Genomic DNA, 22880 nt, shown 5'->3' on the forward strand with positions numbered 1-22880 from the left:
GGGTTTATCTTGAAGAGCTATAGCAGCTCAAAAACATGTAATGAGCAGAGTGGCTACTCATGAAGGCTGAAGAATAGCATTTATTTCAAAGCAGAGTGATATCACCAACACACACAAAAGAGACCTGACTGAGTCATACTGAGTTCCTCCCACAAATATTACACTATTATTTTACTGATCAATGCTTCTGATGAACATGCTTTAAATGTATGTTGGCAAAAAGGATCCACACCTTGTGCGTTGCTAACCAACCCACTGGAAATCACCCTTACCACAAATTTCACAGCACTGACAAACCGGTTGTGGAAGAAAATGTGTTGAGTTTCATCTTCAGGATTTGAAGCTGTGTATAGCATCCCACACACATTACAGGAAATTGCTCCGAATCGTTTCTGCTCCGCATCCTACATAGGAAAGAACCAGAAATAAGAAAAGATTATATCTATCATTTGATTCCATAAAGGCTATTCTATGGAAGTTCAGTTTCCAGACAATACATCAAGAAAAAACAGAAAGGCCAATGGTGACAATTCTTTCTTAAAAGATAACCAACATGCATCCATACCTTGAATCTTTTGCAGTCTACAGCACATTACTTTCTTTGAAAACTACTCTTGTTACACTTCATGCTCTTGAAAGAGAACATATGCACACTTGTATGACTGAAGCAATACCAAACGCCTTCCAGTTTTTGAACTCTTGCTTCTTTTAGGATTTCCACTTTCTCATCACTACACTTCAGACGCTCTTAGAATCCTTTTGATCAAAAGTAATGTATCTGTTTGCAAAAAATCTTGGGCTAAACATTAAAGTGATGATGCGCCAGTCGAATCTTCAGTGCAAGATGGGAAGAACTGTAACCAACTATTCTCTGTAAAATATCTTTCTGTCAGTTAGTGGCCTTTTCTCAAAGCAGTTACTGTTTTAGCACAAGGATTGAATCAAATATGCTGCTACACTTTCACAGTTGTTTTGTGACAGAAAAAGGGGAAATGAGGTCTGGCAACAAAATGGCTTTGCAGAATCAAAACTAGTTAGTTGACACTGCAATGCTATGTTATTTCTTGGATATAGTCATGCGCTGAACTCCACTTAAATCAGGAGTTTATTATCTTATATAATATTTACTTGTGGAAAGGAATGGATGCTTCGGAAATCTACTGGCCTTGTTAAAAAAAAAAAAAAAAATACACTAGTTACTTTTAGTGCCATGCAGCATGGTGAGAAATTTTGGAGGTGTTGTAAATTTATCAGTGCTCTTATAATAGCCCTATGATGGTATTAGGATTTTATGTGCACACCAAAAAACCAACATGTTTGAGGAATTCAGTAACCTCACTCCAATCTCTTCTAACACTGAAAAAGATGGAACTGGTATCCTGAAAAGGGAAGGAGTGGATATCCTTGTCCTTGAGTGGGGAAAAAGGTGAAGGGAATTTGAATCTACAATTGGTCAGCAGATGTTCGCATGAACATATATGCACACATATTTGCTCATTACCTAACATTTGGAAGGAGTATAGTTTCCAGGCTTACGTCCATTAACTCATCTGAATTCCTGAAAGTTGTAAATCTTTACCAATGCAAGGACATACACCTGAAGGTGCAGTTTTGTGACCCTTTTTAACCCCGTCTGCGCCCAGGATGTAATGGTTACGTCCTCAGGCACAGTGCTCGTGTGCCCAGGACGTAACCATTACGTCCTGTGCCCAGAGGGAGCGCTAGCCCCCAAGGCAGGGATGGAACGGGAAGCCCTTCCCCTTCCACCCCCGTGACATCAGCGCGCGATCGCGTGCTGACAATCACAGAGGCCTCCTCCCATTGCGCTGGAAGCTCAGCTTCCAGCTCGATCGGAAGAGAAATGCAAAGCATTTCTCTTCTGATCACGTGGAGGAGGCCGGAGAGGCTTCAAAGGGAAGGAAAGGAAGTCCCTTTGAAGTCTCTCTAAACGGTTTAGCAGCCGGATTGTAAGCAATCCGGCTGCTAAAACGCCCACTATACACCAGGGATTTTTTTCTTTTTTTTATGAAACTGGCATGAGGGAGCGACCCCTATTTTTTTTTTAAGGCTTTTTCTGCCCCCCCGGGGGCAGATCAGCCTATTAGGCCGTTCTGCCCAGAGGGGAGGGGCAGAAACCTCTAGGCAGAGGATAAAAAAAAAATGTTTTAAGAGGTGGGGAGCGACCCCTTAGGCAAGGGTCACTCCCCTATGGGGCAAATTATATTTAGGCCACTTCTGTCCCCCTTGGGGGACAGAAACCACCAGACACCAGGGAGTTTTTTTTTCTCGTGAATTTCACGCAAGGGGAGCGACCCCTTAGGCAAGGGTCGTTCCCCTGGGAGGCAAATTTATTTTAGGCCACGGGCAGATCAGCCTATTTTAATTAGGCCGATCTGCCCCCAAGGGGGTCAGAAACCACTAGGCACCGTGGATTTTTGTTGTTGTTTTACAGATGGGGAGCGACCCCGTAGGCAAGGGTCGCTCCCCATCTGTAAAACAACAACAAAAATGTATTTTAGGCCATTTCTGCCCCCCCTGGGGCAGATCGGCCTATTGTTATTAGGCCGATCTGCCCCCGGGGGGCAGAAACTTCTAGGCGCAGGGCAAATTATTTTTTTGTGTTTTTCTTTTTTTTTAGAGATGGGGAGCGACCTATTAGGCAAGGGCTGCTCCCCTGGGGGGCAAATTGTATTTAGACCATTTCTGTCCCCCCTTGGGGGCAGATCGGTGGATTTTAGGTCAATCTGCCCCCAAGGGGGGCAAAAACAACTAGGCACTGGGGATCTTTTTTTTTTTTGCGCCAATGTCACGCAGGGGGAGCGACCCCATAGGCAAGGGTTGTTCCCCGGGGGGTTTGGAGGGCGGTGGGCAAATTTATTTTAGGCCATTTCTGCCCCCCCAGGGGCAGATCGGCCTGTTGTCATTAGGCCGATCTGCCCCCAGGGGGGGGCAGAAACCTCTAAACGCCAGGGCAAATTTGTTTTTTGTTTGTTTGTTTTTTTTTAGATGGGGAGCCACCCATTAGGCAAGGGTCGCTCCCCTGGGGGGCAAATTGGCCGATTTTAGGTCAATCTGCCCCCAAAGGGGACAGAAACAACTAGGCACCAGGGATCTTTTTTTTGTGCCAATGTCACGCAGGGGGAGCGACCCCATAGGCAAGGGTCGCTCCCCAGGGGGAATTGGGGGGGGCACATTTATTTTAGGCCATTTCTGCCCCACTGGGGCCGGCTGAGCTAGAGGCCAAAATCCACAGGTAGGCACTTTGCAAAAAACACCTGTTTTCTGTGAAAAAATGTGATGTGTCCATGTTGTGTTTTGGGCCATTTCCTTTCGTGGGCGCTAGGCCTACCCACACCAGTGAGGTACCATTTTTATCGGGAGACTTGGGGGAACGCTGGGTGGAAGGAAATTTGTGGCTCCTCTCAGATTCCAGAACTTTCGGTCACCAAAATGAGAGGAAAAAGTGTTTTTTTTTGGTCACATTTTGAGGTTTGCAAAGGATTCTGGGTAACAGAACCTGGTCAGAGCCCCACAAGTCACCCCATCTTGGATTCCCCTAGGTGTCTAGTTTTTAAAAATGCAGTGGTTTGCTAGGTTTCCCCAGGAGCCGGCTGAGCTAGAGGGCAAAATCCACAAGTAGGCACTTTGTAAAAAACACCTGTTTTCTGTGAAAAAAATGTGATGTGTCAACGTTGTGTTTTGGCCCATTTCCTTTAGTGGGAGCTAGGCCTACCCACACAAGTGAGGGACCATTTTTATCGGGAGACTTGGGGGAACACAGAATAGCAAAACAAGTGTTATTGCCCCTTGTCTTTCTCTACATTTTTTCCTTCCAAATGTAAGGCAGTGTGTAAAAAAGAATTCTATTTGAGAAATGCCCTGTAATTCACTTGCTAGTATGGGCACCCCAGAATTCAGAGATGTGCAAATAACCACTGCTTCTCAACACCTTAGCTTGTGGCCATTTTGGAAATACATAGGTTTTCTTGATACCTATTTTTCACTTTTTATATTTCAGCAAATTAATTGCTGTATACCCGGTATAGAATAAAAACCTATTGCAAGGTGCAGCTCATTTATTGGCTCTGGGTACCTAGAGTTCTTGATGAACCTACAAGCCCTATTTATTCCCGCAACCAGAAGAGTCCAGCTGACATAACGATATATTGCTTTAAAAAAATCTGACATCGCAGGAAAAAGTTACAGAGTAAAACGTGGAGAAAAATGGCTGTTTTTTTTTTACCTCAATTTCAATATTTTTTTATTTCAGCTGTTATTGTCTGTAGGAAACACTTCTAGGATGTACACAAATGACCCCTTGCTGAATTCAGAATTTTGTCTATTTTTCAGAAATGTTTAGCTTTCTGGGATCCAGCATTGGTTTCTCACCCATTTTGGTCACTAAATGGAAGGAGGCTGAAAGCACAAAAAATTGTAAAAATGGGTTATGTCCCAGTAAAATGTCAAAATTGTATTGAAAAATTGGGTTTTCCAATTCAAGTCTGCCTGTTCCTGAAAGCTGGGAAGATGGTGATCTTGCCACCGCAAACCCTTTTTGTTGATGCCATTTTCAGGGGAAAAACCACGAGCTGCCTTCTGCAGCACTTTTTTCCAATTTTTTTTTTTTTTAAAACATAATTTTCACTGTATTTTGGCTAATTTCTTGGTCTCCTTCAGGGGAACCCACAAAGTCTGGGTACCTCTAGAATCCCTAGGATGTTGGAAAAAAAGGACGCAAATTTGGCACGGGTAGCTTTTGTGAACAAAAAGTTATGAGGGCCTAAGCGCAAACTGCCCCAAATTGCCAAAAAAAGGCTTGGCACAGGAGGGGGAAAAGGCCTGGCAGCGAAGGGGTTAAGACCCACGTCCCTTCTGTTGGCAATGATGTTACCCAAAATGGCTTTACACTGAGTCACTTATTAACCTTTTATTTTTAATGTTGGCATGCCTCAAATATGTTTCACTAAATGAATCCTTGTGGGCATGACACTTAAAGTTGCACAATAGTCCAGCAAAACGGCTCCCTCCCCTAAACTCCTCACTTCAAGTTTCATTTTTTGTGAACACTATTTTGAAAGCAAAAAAAAACACAAATGCTGGTTTCATGCTTATGTATTTCCATGTAACCATTATGGGTAGCCTAAAACTGATATAGTTTGAACACCTGTACACGTTTTTATTAATACTGAAACCACTATGAGTAATATAAAGCGGAACCTACCGCCTGCTGAATTTCCTTAGAGCACTTGCCCTAATAGTAATGGCTTAGCACTGATGACTCAAACACACGTTTGAACAACTTATACATAAGGATAGAACTCTTGCCTTCGCGGCAGACAATCCTCTCGCAGAGGCATACTGTTGTACTGCAAACTCGCACCCAAAGCGTTAAAGATACAAAGGACAAAGCAAACAAACACTTGATTTTTTTAACCCTAAACAACAGGTTCTGGTTGTTGGGCAACAGCACTCCATTCCCCACTCTAACCTTCTGAAAACAATCTAAAACTGCTGCTTTAGTCAGTGGAGTAACAGATTATTTGTGCTTGTGGTTCAGTGGTAACAAGATGAAAGGGTGCAGGGGGCCCAACCACTCTGTTATTGGGGTATTTTACTAGAAAAGGGGCCAGTTTTCCTTGCTTGCATTCGAAGCCATAAAACCCTTTTCATGGTTTTGGTGGCGCCACATGCAGAGAATAATAATAATAATGCTATCGCATTGATGCACCTTCCCTGTAACAGCAGAATCTATTGTCTTTGCCAGTACTTGTTTCTAAAGCATTGACATACCAAGGACTGACCCAAGCCTACCCCAAGTACTGGTACTGTACACAATAGGTCTTCGACAAGAGACGGCAAAAACTATCTCTGGTAAAGCCTAAAATACTGCATTGAAATGACTAAGGCGAGTTAAAAAAAAAAAAAAAAAAAAAAAAAAAAAAAAAAAATCACAACAACGTTGCCTCAGTGATCTAACTGGGGATTTTGTGCTCCTTAGTTTTGGACAAAAAATAACGGTCCAAACACGCAACGTTGCATTTCATAAGTTGCAACAATCACAAAATGCGAATTGCAAACCATGTATACGTATACAGAAGGGTATGAAACTGCTATTCGGAAACAGTTGTAAAATAAAGAATCACAAACTTCTATTTAGTAAATGTCACACACTTCAACAGGCACGGTGACATCCCCTAAATGAGGCCACTGTTGCACCAAAAGAAAGCTGCACAGCAGAATACTTTTACAGGTATTTGAGGAGGCCAGGATAATGAAAAAAGATAAGCCAGGGCACAGCACTCACAGAGGAGGAGCAGAAGAGGAACAGTAAGATGTTTTCATACAAGGAGCTGGATATGCAAATACAAAAAGTATTAGCATAACAAGATCAGCTCCTTGAGAAGGTAACAAGAAAAATTCCAAATTCTGCCACCATGACCTTTACCCCAAAGCACTGGGGGTGTAGCTGCTGCACATGTTATGAGAGCTGGTATGGTCTGAAAAAGTAGCCCCCTGAAATAAGCACTAATCTGTTGGTGAAACAAATTGGTAAGAAATAGAGTTCCAGAGAGTGAATGTGGCTCAACTATCCTTAAATTGTTTGAGTACCTAATCAGTGTTCTCTCCAAACAATTTAGAGCCATCAAAGGCCATATGCTTGGATATATCCTGAAATCCCAGTTGATCTTATCCAGGTGTGAATTCTAAGCACTACTCTGGCGCAAATAGCTCTGCCTAGACAGTCAATGGTGTTGAAGCCAATAGGTAAGGCATATTTTGCTGCTTTCGTACCATCATGCATCATTTGAGCCAGCATGGCTCTGAAGTCTTCAGGGAGAGCCAATAACATAACATCTCACTGGCGATGTCTTATAAAGAATGGATAAAGCATAGATATGCCTGCCCAGAAGGTACACTGCATTCAATAACCTTAAGGTTAAAGTAGCCAAAGGCATCAACACAGCAGCATTAGTAGTGACGGTACTTGTCGACGCTTGTACCACCAGGCTTTTTGGCGTAGGATGCCTTGTCCCAAAAGTAAATAAATAAGTAAGTAGGACTCCCCAGGGGCTAGTCTACATTGTCCAGCCACAGACTGACTTATTGACCAACAAATATTGTGAAAGAGGCAGGGGGGGAATCAGCCGCATAATTGGCAAAAGCCAGACAGGAAAGAGGAACAAAGCTCTGTCCGAGACATTAGACTCAGAAGTTGAATCTGATTGTTCGAGGAAGGAGAGGAATGGTGGATCCAGAGCAGCGAGCAGTAGCAAATGGATCCGAAGATCAGTGAGTAACAGATACCTCTCAGGCCAAATCCAAGAACTTCTGCAAAGTGCAAAAAATCACAACACATGCGTGTTAATGACAATACCAGGATCCCTTCTGATTCAAGGATTCAAGGACAGTGAGTGAAACCTAGTGGAGCCATATTCATTGCTAAACAGAAAGTCCATAGAGAAAGGGAAAGGGCGTAAAGTGAGTAGGACTGTATAGAAGGCAGCTGAAATAGATGGCATGCGAGAAGCCGGTATCTTGAAATACCGATTAAGAGGAATGTAAAGAGTCAAATCAGAAAATAAAGGGACTAACACAATGAAAGGGGCAGAAAGAGTTTGCAGTCTACTACTCAAGTCAGGAAATGAGTAAAGAGGTATTACCCCATTCAGAAGCAAATCTTGTTTTTCAAACACCATACCCATGGATACCGGCAACACACGCGCAGAAAAATAAAAATAAAGAGAAGAGGAGGCTGAATTTTCTAAATCATCAATCTCAAAAGACAGAGTGTCAAGAGTGAACGAAGCAACCAATCCTGGAGGAACAAACCCTATTAGAGAAGTCTATAACCCAGAACACTATGCTTCAGAGCAAGCGTCATCCATGCTATAGTCTGAATGGACATCTCCCTCTCCTTTAACTCCACAGGTTCTGCATTAAGACTTAATTCTAGACAGGAACAACCCAGATTAAAAAAAAAAGTTGTCATGGTAAATTCTGCAGCATAAGTCCAGGATAGATAAACCAAGCTTCAATAGAGGAGCATATAATAAATTGTTGGTTTGCAAAATAATCTTACCCCTAAATTTCAGGTATAGAAGCTGGTGATCAGATAACCCCCCAATGAAAATAAATATTGGAGTTAAGTTCTAACTTATGCACTTAGACTGACCTTAATGGTGGAACATCAAGATTGGAAGACAAAAAACTTGGAAGAACAAATTTCCACTTATCTTAAGAATTCTAGAACAATACTGAATAATTCAGCAAGGAGATTTCTGCAGCATCATACAACAACAGATCTGCTGCTGTTTGATAGTATCCAAATTGTGACTGAACAGTATCATAGCTTGTTTATGGTGGTGTGAGGTAGTAATTAGCTGAGATGAAAAGTAGGTGGTTTGTGGGTCTGTAAAACTTATTTTGAAAGCTCCTTCCAGACGCCTTGCCCAGGAACCGAATCAGAAACAGATTCAGACTTATGCTTACCCTAATCTGCCCATTAATCCTCAACAGATGTTGCTCAATCCGATTATGATAAAGAAAAAAAGAAGCCAATAAACCCTATGCAGGGGAGTGAAATAGCAAATTTATCACAAAGGGAGCTTGGGATAAATTCTAAACTAGATCAAATATTGGAATCAGTACAGTATAAGAATCACTTAGAAACTAAAACAAGACTTGAAGAAGTCTGGAACATAAAAGACAGATTGGAGCGCTTAGATAAAAAAAAAAAACTTAAAAGTCCTACTGCAATAATTCAATGTGCTTAAGAAAAGCTTTTGAAAGTAGAATAAATATACCAAGAATGGCATATAGACAGCCAAAGAGCTAAACAAAAAGTATAAAATAAATAAAATAAAAAAAGAAGACAGGGAGAAAGGATCCAAGCATCTGAATTTAAGATGTGTGGGGATAAGAGAAAAGAGAAAAGGTCATTCGAAACTAAAAAAATATTTGGAGCAAATCATAAGAGTCCATGCTTTCACCCATGGAGCAAAAGGGACGAGACCGAGGGATGCGTACTAGAAGGGAGTGAATAGGTGGGACAGAGGAGAGTGTAGGTAGGGGAAGGAGAGGTGGGAGGAGGAAGAGGTAGACAGGGAGAAGAAGGGGAGAAAGGAGAAAAAAGGGCAAGTCAGCAAGAAGAGAGTGGAATATGCATAACAGATTAAATGTCCCCACAAAACGAAATATGGTTAAACAACTGAATGACATGAAAGCTGATGCAGGTCAATTGCCTGAGAGAACAAGACAAAAAAAGTGTTAACAAAGGGCTCACTGGGTAGCTAAGGTAAGGCAGTGAACAGAAAAGGCAGAGGTAAGAGGAGTAGCAATAATGATTCTCACCGAAACAGATGATTACAATTATCTAGGATTGGAGGACCAGCGCATAGAGAATATCATAGTTAGACATAAACAAGGGAAGCCGGTGTCAGTCTCTGGGTCACACCGGCCCATATCACTACTGAACGTGGAGGCCAAAGTCCTGGCTAAAGCCTTGAACTCCGGGTTCAGGAAGGTTATCTCGTCGGTAGTTCATCCAGCGTAATCTGTTTTTATTCTGCATAGGTGCACACATCTTAACATAAAACAGTACATATGATTGGGTCTCCACATGATGAGCAGGCAACCTTTATGGCTCTAGATGCCAAAATGGCATTTGATAGTATCGAGTGGAACTATAGTTTTGCTACCCGAGGAGGCTGGGCTTTTAGCCCTCATTTCTGTAGCTACATTCAAACTCCTATATCAGGGACCACTTGCATGGGTTAAAGTCAATTGTACAGTGTCCCGCCCTTTTGCCCTTCAGAAGGGCATGAGACAGGGGTGTCCCGGCTCCCTCATGATCTTTGTGCTGGCACTTGAGCCGCTAGCAGCACGGGTGTGTCAAGATCCGCTCATTAGGGGAATATGGAGTGATGGCGGCTGGGAGGAGCGCATCTCCATCTAGGCAGATGATGTGCTCTATCTTATCACTAAATCGACCATTACTATTAACAGACTACTACAAGTGTTCGGCATATTTGGGGATCACTTAGGATACAGAATCAACTTGACCAAATCTCTTATCTTTCCCCTGGCGGGTGGTATCCCGAAACTCAGTCACACAGAATCCAGCTGAATATCTACATAGGAATTTATTCCTACAGCTTGACAGACTGTGTAGAGATGTGGAACACTGAAGGCACCTTCTGCTTACACTCATGGGTAGAGCTGCGCTGTAAACAATTATGACTCTCCCTGCCTCCTCTACGTCCTTCAAAACACACCTTTTAGGATCCCTCCTGAATTGTTTTGGACAATAGAACAGGACTGGCTGTTCCAGACATACTCTGATATTATCGGGCGACTCCACTAGTGGTGATGAATGAGTGGCTCTTTGCTGACCAAGAGGAGCCAGCCTATTGGATGGACAAGGAGGTAAAGGGCTGGGGGGTCTAGAAGGGGTACAATACAGATGAGCACGAGAACAGTCCCTACCAACACACACACACACAAACAAACGGTAGTCAGAGTGTGGAGGAATGCCACTCAGGATTTGGGATGAAGTAAAAGCTTACTATCCAAACCGCACTCTGAGACTGCAATTTCTTATGAGAGGTGGGCACACTGAAGGGATTCTCAAAGTGGGCCCTGATCGGCACTGAGCATCTGGGAGATATTTAGAGAGGGACTGCTCTAGTCATATTCGAGGTCCTACTCCAAAAATATGAACTGGCAGAAACCGAAAGATATAAATACTTATAACTGGATCATGCCCTTTGGAGACACTTAATTGAAGGTGAACAACTACCAGAAGCTGACTCCGCTAGAGGACTGCCTTGTTATGGAACACCTAATTGACCACACCATCTCTATTGCTTATAAAAAAACGGATCCATTACTCCCTGTATCCCATAGTGGCGCTGAGAGGGTCATGGGAGGAAGATATGGGAGTCCTTGAGACTGATGATTGGGCAGAAGCCCTACAGACCCCCTGAGAGATAGCAATTTGTGCCCGGTTCCACTTGGTGCAACTAAGAATCCTACAAAGGTCATATTTCTCCAGAGTACTACTCCATAAAATAGGAAGGGGTTCTTATGGCTTTTGACTGCGAGGATGTGGGCAGGATGGCACATTCTATCACATCATTTGGGGTGCCCCATAATGCATCCTTACTGAGAACAAGTGGTATAAAGAATGATTCAAGTGCTGGTTGCGACAGTTCCTTTAGATCTGAAATGGCTCCTCCTGTCTATTACAGGACAGACTTCTTGCGCAAGATATCAAGAAATCTGGCTGAGGCCTACAGCAGGTGTGGCCAAGTGAAATACTGCACAAGCATGGGGCGTAACTCACCCTCAGCAGACTGAGGACCGCGAAAATGATTTTGGACTGTTGTCAGAGGGCAGAACAAATTGTTTATGAAAGCAGGGGCTGCCCAGGGAAATGAGAAAAGTATGGGTCCCATGAGGTCCTACTGTGGGGGCTCAACTGGGGGGTGACTACTATGGGGCAGAGGAGGAGAGATGTTCACTAACATTCCACTGTGTGTGTACTGGTGTTATTCATAGCAACATTAGATCCATTCTGAGTGTATCACAGTCTATAGGCACTTATGTCTGCATACCTGTTTTGGCCAAAATGTATACAAATTGGTTTCTGCATCTTACCTACTGTATTCACTGTATGCGGAGTGCTGTTTAATTAAAAAGATTATTTAAAAATAGAAATTCTCGAGGACAAACATAAAAACAGGAATACATGGATATTAACGAGGGGGTGTGGGGTGACAATCATCTGACAGTCTGCATCTATTATGGTCCAATAGTGGATGATCCTCGTCCTCTTCAGGTATTAATGAGAGAGCTGGCCTCATTTCCCACCCCAATTAAAACAGGAGGGGATTTTAATGCTGTTTGGGATAAACACGATAAAAACAGTTAATCAAAGAAAAAACATCCATGCAAACAACATGAAACTCCTGAACCAACAAAACGCTTGAGAAGCTTGTTGAACATAGCAGATTGAATGATTGCTGGAGATAACTACATAGACATCAGATGGGATTCAGATACATTGGTAAGAAACAGAAATAAACCCAGATTAGACTCCTTTTTCATTTAACCCTTAGATAAAAGGCACAGATATGCTTCCCTATTTTACCAGGAAGGGATAGTATATATCAGATTAGAGTACCCCAGATCCAATAGTGTAGAAAATACTTATTGAAAGGCAGATATTTCCATAATTGAGAATCAAGGGACTCTATCTATATGGTAATGTTTCAAAGTGTGTATACAATGCATACTAATCACAGTGAATATTCTCCATAAGGGAACAATCAGAACTGCAGTTGATGCTCCTTATCAATTAGTAACCAACCATCCAACAGCAGAAAACCTTGCTGAAGCTAAACTTTGCTAAAGCTAAAGTGCAAGAAAGAGTTACTGAAAAATAGATATTTAACAAGCAAACTATGTAACAAGAAAGTTTAAGTAATACATCAAAAAAACAAGTTTCAGCCTGAAAAATTAAAACCAGGCAGATCACTGGTAAACTGGTGGGGATCGGAAATTGGTGCCTTAGATACAGACCTAAAAAAAAAGAGAGCTCAAATCTTTCTACACTTCTATCAAGAACATTAGCAAGAGACACTGATTCCAACAAAATTGATAGACATTATGGCAATAGTAAGGTAGGTTGACCTAACCATACTGGAGACGGGAACGCAGGAAAGCTAATCAAAACCTTTTAGAACAGAGGATATTTTTTTGTTAATATTAATTACAGTATTACTCTCTTCATGGAAAGCACAATGTGAAGATTGGCTTCAAAATAATTTTACAAGGTCTTTGGAAAGTGCTTAGCAATATACAATATAATTAACAAGCCAAGTTAATGACACAGCCAGTAAACTAGAATCCCATATGTAGAAAACAAAAACAGTTTTTGTTTCCCCAATGTGGAATAAATCCTGCTAAATGTGATTCTTCTCGACCCATAACCTTACTGAACAGGGACTATCAAAAGCATATGAAACTGGTTGCCTCAAGGATGTCCAGGTAGGTGGGGACACCTTACTGAACCTAATCAAACCACGTTTAACCCAGGAGGTTTACTTTCTGACAATATGCAATGTACGTGAGAAGCAATAGGTACTGGCAAAAAAAATACAAAAAACTGGAAGGTCATTGGCACTTCTTTTTCAAGATGCACAAAATGCTTTTGGTTTTGTTAACTGGATGTTTTGCCATGCTGTGCACAGGGAGATTGACTTCCTGGCACATTCCATAGAAGTTTTGAAACATTATATATACATGCTACTGCTGTCTTATCAATGTGCCGGTTCATTTTCACTCAATAGAGGGACACCAGTCAAGAGTGTTCTTTATCAACCCTGTTTGCACTTTTTATTGACCCACAACTGAGCCTCATTAATCAGAATGAGAAAACCGTGGTGTGTCCAAAAAATAAATTATGCAATGAAGATATTACTTAATGCTGCTAACATTTCTGTTTTTTTTTTTTGTTTTTTTTTAAAGATCCATAAGATTCCAACATAGAAAATATTTTTAATTTAATACAGATTTGCTAGACAAATAAGGATATAAAATAAATAAGCAAAACACTGAAGGATTATTATTAAACTCCGAGAAGGTCAAAACAGCGGATGTATTTCAGCATATGATCATTACAAATCAAGTATGATTGATACATGGAGATGATGGTGAATGCATCTCAGATCTATTGATTAAAATATGAAAATGAATCAAGATCAAGAAGGATTTACAAAAATTGCCTCAAATCCCCCACTCAATAGCGAATTACCTAAATTGATCATTGTGGTCTCACTTGCTCTAAGTCAATTTCAATGCTTTCCAGGACGTCTAAGCAAGCCGTTGTTCACTAATATTAGTTTCCTTTAGCCAACATTACACAAAGAGTATCAAGAATTAGACTCAGCGTCCTTTTCAAATAAAGGTGGTTGGGCATTACGTGACTAAGTTATATTATTTAGACAATATAAAATTAAATCTGTGACAATTTTAATTCCTGAGGCACATAAAAGATAATTTATATGAATAATATTCCAAATGAGTAAACAGTGGAATTTATGGTTTGCAGTCAAACTTAGTATCCCTACATTTTTAAGCATGTTCAGTTTAATATGTTAAGAATAAGAAAAAAAAAAAAAAAAAAAAAAAAAAAAGGTGAATGCTTCCTTTTCAAAATCATGGTGTGACAATCTGGCACCCTTTTTAAAAACAAAACAAAATAAAATATATCTGTCAGAGGAGCTAATCCTCAACTTTCATAAAGGAACTAATCTGGAGGATTTGACGCCTATCACCGAACACTGAATGTTTTCTAACCTAATGGCAACCCCGGATGACCCCGGTCCTCCAGCAAATTTTCAGAAGCTGGCAAAAGCTCTTGTTTCTCTCTCTCCCGGGCAAGATTCTGAAAAAAGTTGCTAGTGTACAGCTTGCTTCATATCTGAAGGAACAGGCACTCTTATATCCCACTCACTCAAGCTTCAGACCTCTTCCAAGTATGCAGTCAACTTTTCTGACCACAGCACAAAATCTTAGAATCATGCTGGATAACAGAGCTGTCCGTTTGGACCTCTTGGCAACCTTTGACACAGTTACTCATAAAGTTCTTCTCCTCAGAGGTTAACAGATTTGAGTATCTGTAAGAAGAAATGTACTTGGCTTAAATCCTTCCTAGCAGGCAGACCTCAGAACGTCATCTACTCCTCATTCAGATCTGCACCTTTTTCTATTACTTGTGTTGTACTGCAGGGTTTATCATCACTTACTCCAACATTACTCAACATTTATATGTCCCCCATGGTATCCATCATAAGAGCATTCATATTCTCGCTCATCAAATATACCTACAGTACCTGAATAACTTTTTCAATTTTTGAAAAACAGGACACTACCAGTACAATCTTCCAACAATACATGTTAGCAAAAGCAACATGGATGAACAAAAATTATATGAAACTTAATAGAGAAAAAAAGAGACATCCTCTTTTTTGGTAAGCAAGGATCTTTGTCCCTCTTTTGGCTGCCCAATGAGGTAGGTACGCCTCCCGCTCTGGTCACTCAGCTAAGAATTTAAGGAGTACTGTTCTACAACCAGCTGACATTCTCTAAACACACTGCTAAGATAGCAGCAACCTGCTTCGCTTTCCTCAGAACCTTACAAAAATCCTTTTACTGCTACCCACTAAAACGCGCAGAACAGAGTTCCAAGGTCTGGTAGCCTCCAGAATAGACTAATGAAACAGGCTACTGTTAGGAGCACTCCAATATCTGATTCACTCCTTGAAACTAGTGCAACATACTGAAGCATTCAGGCTCCTTAATTTGCCTGACAAATCATCAGTCAAACACACCTTAGAAAAGTGTACTGGCTGCCAATACAGAAGTACAATATAGTCAAAATCTTATGCTTCCAGGCACAGCTCCTCCGCTATGGTGGAGGAACGTTGCCCCCTGCCAGCAGCAGAAGCTGCACAACTTTTACTACAAAACAATAATAAACTGCGTTTATTATCATTTTGTAGTAAAAGGGCAGGGCCACAGGCTAGGACGGGAACGGAGGGAGGAGTGCTCAGCACTCCCCCTCAGTGCACATGTATCTTTGACTGGCCGTCTTGGGCCAAACACACATGTGCACTGTGCTTTCTCCAGCCCGGCACTGTGTTGCCGGGCTGGAGACAGCAGGCCCAGGCTCGCAGTCTTCCTGGAGCGCCCTGGCTGGGTGCTCCCAACCAATCCGAATGCTGCTGTCAGCAGCTTTCGGAGTGGCTGCAGGGCAGGCTGGGACCCTGTGCCTGCCGCAGAGGAGCGGCGTGGCAGCAGTGATGCAGGTAAGAGTTTTTGTTTTTTTAATTAATCCCCCACCACACACAGCCCCAACAATGCCCTGCAAGTCGCTCCTGTGTGCTTCACTAACAAAGCATTCAACAACGTGGGTCCTGTTTATATCAGGAACAAGCTGACCGATCACAAACCAGTTTGTGTGGTTCAATTTTCTAACTTGTCTCTACTAGATATGCCAAGAATCACACTCCATAGAATAAGAGGTCAGTCCTTTTTCCTTTCAACCAGGCTGTGGAATTCTCTTCCACTATTGCTCTGTGAAACCACTAAAAATATATGATTCAAAAACACCTACAATCTTGGCAACTGTCTAAAGCAATTCAGAGCTAATCTGTATCTGCAGTACTTGGAATTTACTGAATTGAGGTTGAAAGTTCACTAGGGCCACACCACCCAAAGAGTAATAGTTGCAGCCTAGCAATCAAACTTAACTCATTCAAATTCCTTCAAGAGTCTCTGGGAATGTTGTTATTATGGAACAACCAGATGCGCTCCTAAGAAAAGACAATCATATACAAATAACGGTTTGAAAAAAGGAACACAGGAATTAAATGTCATGAACAAAGAGCAATAGAAATAACGTCCTCTTTGGGGAAATATTTGGGATTGAAAAAGAACTGTAGTTTTCAAATATTTGTACATTTGGAACCATGTTAAGGGAAAATTAAGTAACTGTAGCAGAACGTTTGAAGGGGCATTGCAACCAGCACCCAACAAATGCTCCTGTAAGACAGGCATACACATTATTATCACTCAAACTCCACAATGTGAAATGTTGAAAGCTTGCTGGTTAGAACTCGGGATTCCAGTGGGTTTGGACACTTGGGACATTATAAATGAAGGCATACATAAAAGCTAGGTCCCACATTCAAGGCATATTCAATATTATAGTGCATATCAACTAGATCATACCCCAATTAGAATAAGTAAAACGTCACCACAAGCGAGTGAGATCTTTTTCAGATGAAATAGTGGAAAGGGACATTGAAAACATCTTTTAGGAATGGTCAGGGGTTTCAATATTCTGGTTTCAAATATTTTTAAAGTCAGAAGAAATTACCCAAATTTCACTAAGGGGAGATCCAGGTGTGGCACTGCAGGGAAGCTGTTGACATGCTGGTCAAAATAAATTCTAGGGATAATGCAATGTACATTAGTCCATTGCGGGCAAGATCAATAATCACACAGAAATCAAACTCTACAGAACATTTAACAAATACAGAAAAGATTGTAAATATGAGAAAAAAATCCTTTGAAAAAAAAAACCATTATGCTCTGAAAGGCTTATTTAAAAAGTTCTCTCGAGTTTAGGGGTTATATCATGTTTGGACTAATTCACTATAAAGACTTTAAACGAGTAAATAAGAGCGCTAGCTGATCTAAGTAGACAAAAAAAGAGCAATAATATAAAATGACATAACCTTTCCTTTTCCACTTGCCTCAAATAAAAGACAAAAACATGTTTACCTCAGGTATGAGTCGGAGACTTCATAGTAATGTTTGAGACATGGCAGTTGCAACAAATCCAATGGTCACAGGTGACCCATAAAATAGTTTAAGTAATTCAAAAAAGTCAAAATACAGCAATAAAGCCATGCAGTATGCACTGATGTTTGTCTCTTTATTTACAAGCTGTACCACAACTAGTGTATCAACAAAGATTGTGAGAGCATTCACACAAAGCAGCAAATACCTTTTTAGGCGTGTTTGCCATGATTAAAGCCCATAGCACTGTGGGAGATGCAGTCATTGCTTATTTAGTTTTTGTTTTCAATCATCAATTTACAGTAAAATACTGATAAGTTTACAATCAGGTGTTCTTACATTTAACAAATTAGTAGAACTGTTATGTACATTATCAAGTCGGCAAACACAAGAGAACATGTGAACAATCCTGCTTGTGTGTAAAAATTAGAAAGAATAGAAAAAGTGCATAAAAAATTTAATTTGACAAAATAACAGAATATTTCCGTAATGTGTGTTGATGTTTTGATCCCAATGCAAAACTGGAGAGGGATCTTCCTCAGCATAGTGATATCTTCGGTTTCGTCAAGCCACCAACTAAACTACGACATTCATGCCAAAGAATTCCACAAAATGTTTTAAAAATCAGAACCATCAGTGTAGATACAAGACTGCTTGTATCAAAACATGAGTAACAAGCATCTCTAAGAGGCTGGTCACGCAGATACATTGTGGACAGCGAGCGCTGATTCAATCACCAACTCACCAGGCATAATATTGACTTATGTACCCAAGCTCACTAAGAATATCCAATTGGCTATCACTTAACTTTGACAAAACTGCAATCTGGGCATTTGCTCCAGAGAACGTGTCTATTTGTAAACATCAGCTAAATGTGGTAGGAAACTTACAATAATAAGCTGGTTATCGCCATCTTTTACAGCTTCCTTTATTTTCTTAACTTCTCTCTGAAGATTTCCTTCAGATGGTGTAGCACTGATTGTGGCTGCAGAAGGACTGATTAAGGCCACCCTTTAATACAAAGAAAACAAAGTCTAAGTATGAGCAGAAAATTATTTGGCCAGTCCCTAACAGATAAAGTCACACAGGTCAGATCTGCATCATAACTCAGCATCACAAGCATTTACAAATGCAGTTAGGTTTGCTCTGTCCAGCACTCTCCCCAAAACCTTGCCAATGGCAAAGGTATTTACCTTGGGCTTTGGAGAGGTTAGCTAAGCATGTACACGAACACAACCATTACATATGTTCACTTATACTGGTCCTTCTCTTCTCTTTTTCTGAACTTTAATTTACTCAACTTATTCACATTTGTGCCTCCATCAGTTTGTGGCTGCCCACAATATTCCAGGGGCTACTTTCTTTGTGCCAGGGCCAGCTTTTTGCCATATAAAGCATGTTGTCAGGAATTAGTACCACTGAGCCAGATTTCTACAACAAACTATCTCCCTTGATACGCCATAGCCTGCAATTTGCCAGGAATTACTACGATTGTGCTGCATTGAGCATGTTGCCTGGAACTAACACCATAATGCCAGGACCAGAATATTACCAGGAATTACCACCTTTGTAACTAGAACAGCAAGTTGCCAGGGATTACCATTACTATGTTAGGGCCAGCATATTGTCAAGGATAACGGACATCGTACTATGGACAGCAGTTTACCACAAAATTGTGCCAGCGCCTGTATGCTGACCGGGAATACCACGACAAGGGTATAGTATTACTATTTTGTGACTTCCAGGACATGCTGTTTGGGGTCAAGGACAGCAAGTGTAAGTTTATATTGCCCTCTGGACCAAACACCTGTAGTATTACACTGTGGATGACTGTTTACAATACCACTGCATGGATCTGTAAACAGTGATTGCCAGCCACTCAGGCAAATGTTTGGATCCATAAATATAAAAACTGTTCAAACTTGCACATTGGATTTTTTTATATAAAGCCTTTATCACAAGGGCATGCCCCCTTAGCAAATGGTGTTAGCACATCTTGCATGCTTGACAGTCATTCCAATATAGAAAACATTTACTAATGTTTGCAAATGTAATGTAATGCACCCATACTTCTATCTACTTTTATGCAAATACACACACAAGCATGAAAGCAAGACGGGCGATTGTTTGCTTTAAAAATAAAATGTACTAAAAAAAACGCAGAACGAAAAAATAAGTTTTGATTGTACAACGTTAAGGCATTATTTAGAAAAATGTGTTTGACAAATGACAATATTTAAAGAAAATAGATAAATAAAATAATGATGGATAATCAGTGCAAAAACTATTATGGGCAACAGGAAAATAAAAATAACTTAGTGACCAGTGTCTTAAAGGACATCACAAAAGTGTATCTGCAGTCCTTTGTCTTTGCACTTATGCAGATTTAAAACTTTCAAGAATTCACAAGAGTTTACAGAAGGAGGCCCAGAAACTGTACTAGCAAACGTTTGTAAATTCCATTTTCTTACTGGCAAATATATACACTCATACCTGCACATGGAAAACCTGCCTACCGACTGCAAATTAAATTTCCCTACACCCTATTTTTTCTCACCCTCATAGAAGTTTTATTCCTGTTGGTATCAGGATTATATTTCCAACCTTTTTGACTAAGAAATAGACGAGAAAGAAGCTGATGAATACTTTTAAAAATAATAATCTGTTGAGGCATTCTAACTCAAAACTATAGCTTCCCACCACTGCATGTAAATTTGTGGAAAGGTGGCAACATCAAAGCCCTGCTAGAATCCAAACTCTGATATAATATGAGCTATAACATATTCAAATCTTGTTCCTGATCTTCTAAAGAACTCAAAGCAGCAGAGGCAGTAGAGGGAATGCATATTGGAGCCCCGAGCTCCACTCTAGATGGAAGCCAAATCCAAGAGGGAGCTGCTTTGGAAACTCCAAATTCGCAGAAGTGCTCAAATTGCACATTCTCTGCAGAGGGAGGAAGATCGAGCCAGAGTTCTACACCCATTCCTGAAACAAATCCCTGGTGCAACTGCAAGTTATGATCCTTTAAATGTCAGCAGTTAGGTTTATCCATCCCGGCAGTTAGAGACTGCACCAGATGGTTAGCAATCAAATGAATTCTTTGGCGATCTGGCCACTTCCAGAGACGCAGAGCTTCCTAACACAGGGCCCAAGATCCCACCCATCCAGCTTGTTGAAGTACCACATTGCATTATGTTGTCCGTGAGCACCTGTATCAGCCTACCTCTAAAGGTAGGACGAGAGGCCTTCGACACCTAGCGAATGGCCCTCAACTCCAACAAATTGATGTAGAGGTGAGTCTCCACAAAAGGCCAGAGGCTTTAGATTTCCACGTCCCCAAGATGGCCTCCCCAACCCAATAGTGATGCCTTCATGACCACTATCCACCCTGGGTGGGCTAAGGGGAGGGGTCTGCCACCGACCCTATAGCAGTCAAGTAGCCACCACAGCAGATTTTTTGTAGTCTCCTCTGAAAAACAGATACAATCCAACAGATTTGCATGATGCTGTGTCCACTGGGATTTGGTATCCCACTGCAAAGCCCGCATGTGCCACCTGGTATGTTTGGCCACAAGCATTCAGAAGGCCAACAACCCCAGGAGCCTCACAGTCATCTCTACTGAGATCCAGGACCAATGTTGACATATCAAGATCTTAGCCTGAATGTTCTGGGCTCTCCGCTCCGGGGGATTGGGTTTGGGGTGGTGGGTAGAGGCACAAAACAGTACCATATCCAAAATAGCTCTGATAAATGGGAGATTCTGCAGAGGAGTCAGGTGTAAATTTGGCAGGTTGATAATAAACCATGTTACAAGGTTTGTCATCATCTGGAGGTGACTGACGACTGCCTGTGGCGAGCCCATCACCAATAGCCGATTGTCAAGGTAGGGGAAGTCTGGAACCCCCAACCACTGCCATCACTTTCATGAGCGCTGGAGGGCACTGATGGTGCCAAAAGGGTGCACTGCAAACTGAAAAGTGTTGTGGCCTACTGTGAACCGCAGATAGCACCTGTGGACCTGCAAGATGGGTATATAGATATAAGCAACCTGCAGGTCCAGCATTACCATCCACTCTTTGGAGTGTAGGGCAGACAAGGCCTGAACTAGCTTGATCATCTTGAATTTGTCCTTGAACAGGAAGATGTTGAGCGGGTGAAGATCTGAAGTAGGAAGATGGATTCCATCCTTCTTCAGCACAAGGAAGTAGTGTCTGGAACCCCTATGTTATCCCTTTAACCAACAGAGCTTGCACTCCCTTCTGCAAGGCAGACAGGTAGACCTCCGAAAGCCATCCTTTTGGTGGCGAAGTGCGGCAGAGTAGAAAGCGATGGGAAGGCATAGGTCCAATGTGAGATTTGAGGAACCCACATGTCTGAAGTGATGACCTGCCACCCTTGGAGGAAATATCAGATCCTGCCTCCAAGAGGGTGAATGTGTGTGTTCGCAAGGACACACTAAAGCGGTTTAGTGGCAGTGGACACTGGAGGGAGGGGGACTGAGCAGCATGTTGCCCTTGCTAGCCTTGGCATTGTTATGTTATGGAATGTATATTTCTAAAGTGCACTATCCCCCATGATGGATTCCTGGCGCTGAGCAGGTGTGTGTGCCTAGCCCTGACTATGGTAGGATGGTTAATTGAAAAGCTGAAAGTACGCCTGCCCTAGTGGCGATTAATCCTCTTGGCAGCCGATTCGCCTTCCTTTGGAAGCAGCAGAATCCTTTAGGCTGCTGTCACCTGGATTTTGGTTGTATCTACGTTGTGGACTGTAGCACGTGAACTTGCTGGCTGTTGTCTTCTTTGCGGAATACTTGCACATGGTTATGTCAGCGCATCTATGGCGAGTTGCACATGTATGTGGTGCCCATTTTGAAACCAGGAGGTCCTCATTCGCTCAAGTTTTACTCTCTACGTACACATGCAGCAGGCCATCTTGAATGGCTCAGGGATCAGGAGCTTTAGTTCGTGTTGTGAAGGATTACTCGCAGGGGACTCTCGACAAGAATATTTTCTTCGTGAAATTGTTGTATGGATGGTCACTTGTAGACGGCAGAAGTTAGCATCAAATCGAAGTACTGTCCTGTGGTACTAGGGCACAGTATTGTCTTCATCATTCTGTTATTACACTTTATATGGCCTCTCTTCCAAGTAGCTGTTTCAATTTGGCATTTCTTACTATGCTATTACAATGTGTGCTGCACAGTGTTAAAATCATCATTAAGTTATTTACACTATATTTGGCCTATTCTTCAAGATAATTGTTTCTCCCTGACATTCCATAGTGTTCTATTGCAATGTGCGCTGGGGAGACCTTTTCCTTGATACCTCAAATTCCTTTTATGCCTGTGAAGGGAGAACCATTTATATAGTGCCCAGAGGGGAAGTGATACTTCATTAACTACATTAATACAATTGATGACTATTAGATTTCACCAGAAAGGAAACAAAAGACACTCCTTTTGCATTTATTAGGTCAAAAAGGCCTTAAAACTAAGAATCACATTGAGAGG

The 22880-nt window shown here is 41.5% G+C and overlaps 1 protein-coding gene across 1 annotated transcript in view; it reads right to left on the reverse strand.

Moving 5' to 3' along the window:
• The window catches only part of ESCO1 (establishment of sister chromatid cohesion N-acetyltransferase 1), a 188075-nt gene that overhangs the window by 54063 nt on the left and 111132 nt on the right, over nucleotides 1-22880 (reverse strand). The window contains exons 5-6 of the mRNA XM_069220000.1: nucleotides 18261-18381; nucleotides 273-404 (exon numbers count right to left, since the gene is read on the reverse strand). Of these exons, the coding sequence (XP_069076101.1) occupies nucleotides 273-404; nucleotides 18261-18381 (253 nt within the window). The remainder of the gene's footprint in view (nucleotides 1-272; nucleotides 405-18260; nucleotides 18382-22880) is intronic.

Source organism: Pleurodeles waltl, chromosome 2_2 (assembly GCF_031143425.1).
Source record: "Pleurodeles waltl isolate 20211129_DDA chromosome 2_2, aPleWal1.hap1.20221129, whole genome shotgun sequence".
Taxonomy (NCBI): domain Eukaryota; kingdom Metazoa; phylum Chordata; class Amphibia; order Caudata; family Salamandridae; genus Pleurodeles; species Pleurodeles waltl.